Source organism: Plasmopara halstedii (assembly GCF_900000015.1).
Source record: "Plasmopara halstedii genome assembly, contig: Scaffold_2592, whole genome shotgun sequence".
Lineage (NCBI taxonomy): Eukaryota > Oomycota > Peronosporomycetes > Peronosporales > Peronosporaceae > Plasmopara > Plasmopara halstedii.
In genome coordinates this window covers 179,062-182,432 of record NW_020189499.1, presented here as the reverse complement: position 1 = coordinate 182,432, position 3,371 = coordinate 179,062, and the positions used below count along the sequence as shown (strand labels likewise).

The 3,371-nt window shown below is 44.8% G+C and overlaps 1 protein-coding gene across 1 annotated transcript; it reads left to right on the top strand.

The window, feature by feature from the left end:
- Window positions 1-1,216: 1,216 nt before the first annotated feature.
- Window positions 1,217-2,764, top strand: PHALS_04324 (glycosyl hydrolase family 7 protein; the record flags this gene model as incomplete). The annotated part of the gene is made up of 1 exon (XM_024718419.1): window positions 1,217-2,764. One exon carries the CDS (start codon window positions 1,217-1,219, stop codon window positions 2,762-2,764), a length of 1,548 nt encoding a protein of 515 aa, XP_024583820.1.
- Between the last annotated feature and the right edge of the window lie 607 nt (window positions 2,765-3,371).

The window sequence follows — 3,371 nt, the reverse complement described above, 5'->3', positions numbered from 1 at the left end:
GTTTTATTTCTATGCTAATTCACAAAGGGCCACCTACTCCATACTTTAAAGCAAGCGCGCACCAGTCTGCCGTGACTATTTGGTATGAGTGCATCCAAAGTGATTTTTGTGATCTTTTATGTCAGAGAAAAATATTTATCTTTAGGAGCCACAATAAAGTACAATATATGAAAAGCCGAATCTTGAATTTATTCAACAATGTGTACATGTGGTGTTCATACACGAAGTGATAATAAACAACATGAGACGTCAATGCTTGAGACTAACAGACGACCAAAGTTAGAGCCGTGTAATTACATTCAGGTGTCATCGAAGTGAGGAGGGTATACAAAATCTAGCTCAGCGACAACGCACTGTTCTCGCTGTCTAAAAACATGGTGTTTTGCAACATAGAATAGAACGATAAATATGGAGACAGTTCATTGACAATCTAAACTACCATTCCGTCACAATGTGACGAATCAGAAGAGCCACTCATAGGCAGTCCATCTCAAGATAATCGTACGACAATACGTTGCCTCAAGGGTGGACGAAGTTGCTGTTCGTGGTTTGTCCAATTGTAAAAGTAATGCTGTAAAACAAGGACGTAGCTCACGTATTGTACGGTATGTAATTAGTTTGACCAGTTCAAGACTTTCGTCTTGAAAAGCGTCGTTGTGTGGCCAATCCTTTCGCACAGCTTCATATACATCACACTATTCTTAATGAGACAAGATAGTGCTGCAAAAAGGAGGCGTAAGCATCCCGTCGGTATGACGACGTAAGAGTTTGGCCGCATTCTTAGTTCTTGCGACTAGCGTGGCATTTCGCTGAGTTGATCTTTTTGAGAATTCGATGTGTTTTATTAAGATTGGTAGTTATTTTCTGCCGAAAATTTGTAATGCCAATCTGATATTCCAATATCCTGACCGATAAATAACAACTGGGGTGAATTTGTAATTAGAGATCGAAAATTTTCGAGAAACCGTATGTTGCACGATGGGTTGAGATGAAATTATTGATGATAATGCCCACATCTTTTCTGGGTATCCTCCATTCATTGCAGCAGCATCGTACGACATATGGCACAGAAGCGCCGTCGTGCTGTCTGTGTCACCAATTTGACGTCAGATCGCTTTTATCCTGAGCACTTGGTCAATGTGGCTCTCCGTCCTCTGCGCACAATTGAATTTTCCTCGTAAGAAACCCCTCAACTCGCTACCCGCGTCTTTCAAAGATGCAAACCCCAAGCTCGCTTCGTCTTATTATCTTTGCCGCCATGACTGCAATGACACACGCACAGCAGGTTGGTGATAACACAGATGAGGTTCACCCCACGCTGACGACGCAAGATTGCACTAAAACCGGTTGCACTGATGCGGCAACGTCCATAGCACTTGATGCCAACTGGCGCTGGCTGTACAAGGTTGGCACGACAAAAAATTGCTACACTGGAAACGCGTTTGACAAAACCATCTGTGCGGATCCTAAAACGTGCGCATCCGATTGCGCCCTTGACGGTGCCGACTATACTGGTACTTACGGCATCACAACGGAAGGTGACTCGTTGTCTCTTAAACTAGTGACCAAGGGTCCATACAGTACTAACATTGGTTCCCGAGTGTACCTCATGGAGTCTGACGACATGTACAAGTCTTTCAAACTGCTAAACAAAGAATTCACTTTTGACGTCGACGTATCAACACTCGGCTGTGGTCTGAATGGCGCCATTTACTTTGTTGACATGGAGCCTGATGGAGGTATCAAACGTTTCCCAAGCAACAAGGCCGGTGCCAAGTACGGTACGGGTTATTGTGATGCACAGTGTCCCCAAGATCTCAAGTTTATCAGTGGGGAAGCCAACGTTATCGATTGGACGCCCAGCAAAATCGATAGCAATGCTGGAACGGGTAAGTGGGGTTCCTGCTGCGCTGAAATGGATATTTTGGAGGCAAACAGCATTAGTAATGCGTACACCACACATCCATGTACGACAAAGATTGGTGGATCTCATCGCTGCGAAACTGCCGAGGAGTGCGGCGTAGGTAAGAGTCGTTATGACGGCGTATGCGATAAGGACGGCTGTGATTTCAACCCCTTTCGTATGGGTAACAAGAATTTCTATGGCCCTGGACCAAAATTTACGATTGATACGACCAAGAAGATCACAGTGGTTACTCAATTTATTACATCGGATAACACGGAAGCGGGCAAGTTGACTGAGGTTAAGAGATTTTACATACAAAATGGTGTGACACACGAAATGGCTAAATCGACATTTCCGGCATTGAAGAACATGAATTCTTTGACAGACAGTCAGTGCTCTGCAGCTAAAACGCTATTTGGCGATATCGATGACCACAAGAAAAAAGGCGGTCTCGAACAGATGGGTGAGGCGATGAGGAGCGGTATGGTGCTGACTATGAGTCTCTGGACGGACAATGCCGCTCAGTGTCTGTGGCTCGACTCGGACTTCCCAGTGGACGCTCCTGCCACAAAGCCTGGTGTATCTCGTGGTACTTGCCCAAAGACGTCTGGCTTACCGAAAGAGGTCATTGCCGAGCAACCCGACGCTACCATTGTCGTAAGCAACATCCGCTTTGGCGAAATCGGCTCGACGGTGAAGGGTCTACCAGCATCTTCAAAGGCCACGAAGGCCACTCCTGCTGCTGCCACACCTGAAGTAGGAGCTGACGCAGACATTTTGACGCTCACGGCTACTCCTGAAGTAGGTGCCGATGCAGATGCATCGCCGCCGTCCACCTCGTGCAGGCGCCGACGCTAAGTTTGTATCGTGGCGTGAGTGTAGACGATGTGCTTATCGTTTCAAACTAAGATCGAGCTCTTCGTATTGAAAAACCATTTATGGAAGTATTGTTTGTCAGAATGCCTTTTAAATGTTTTTACCAAATCAGATGCCAACCTTTTACAGCTAATTCTTGATGGTGCCACCTTGGAGAATTCGCACTGTTATATCTTTGTTTCAAAGCAATACGTCGTACTCACATCTTAACGATTACTGTGAAAAGCTTGCTTCAGAACAAACTTACTAAGACGCCATAAAAATAATTGTTGACATTGGATGTTAATGTCAGAAGCAGCATGAATTTATCAAAAGTGTAATATGTACTGCTAGAGTTGACGTCAGCTTTATTTCTCAGCAATGCAAGATCGTGTAGCATAAGATAGTCTGGTCTCTATTACAAGCGTTGGTTCAATGGTAAAATATCTCGTTGCCAACAAGATGCCCCGGGTTCGATTCCCGGACGGCGCATCTTGATGCCACCACCTTGAGAATAAGCAGTGTATTATATCTTTGTTTTAAAGCCCTTCATCGTACTGACTGTCAGAAGCTATCTCCAGAATAAAGTTAATTGGATGGCTCATATTTT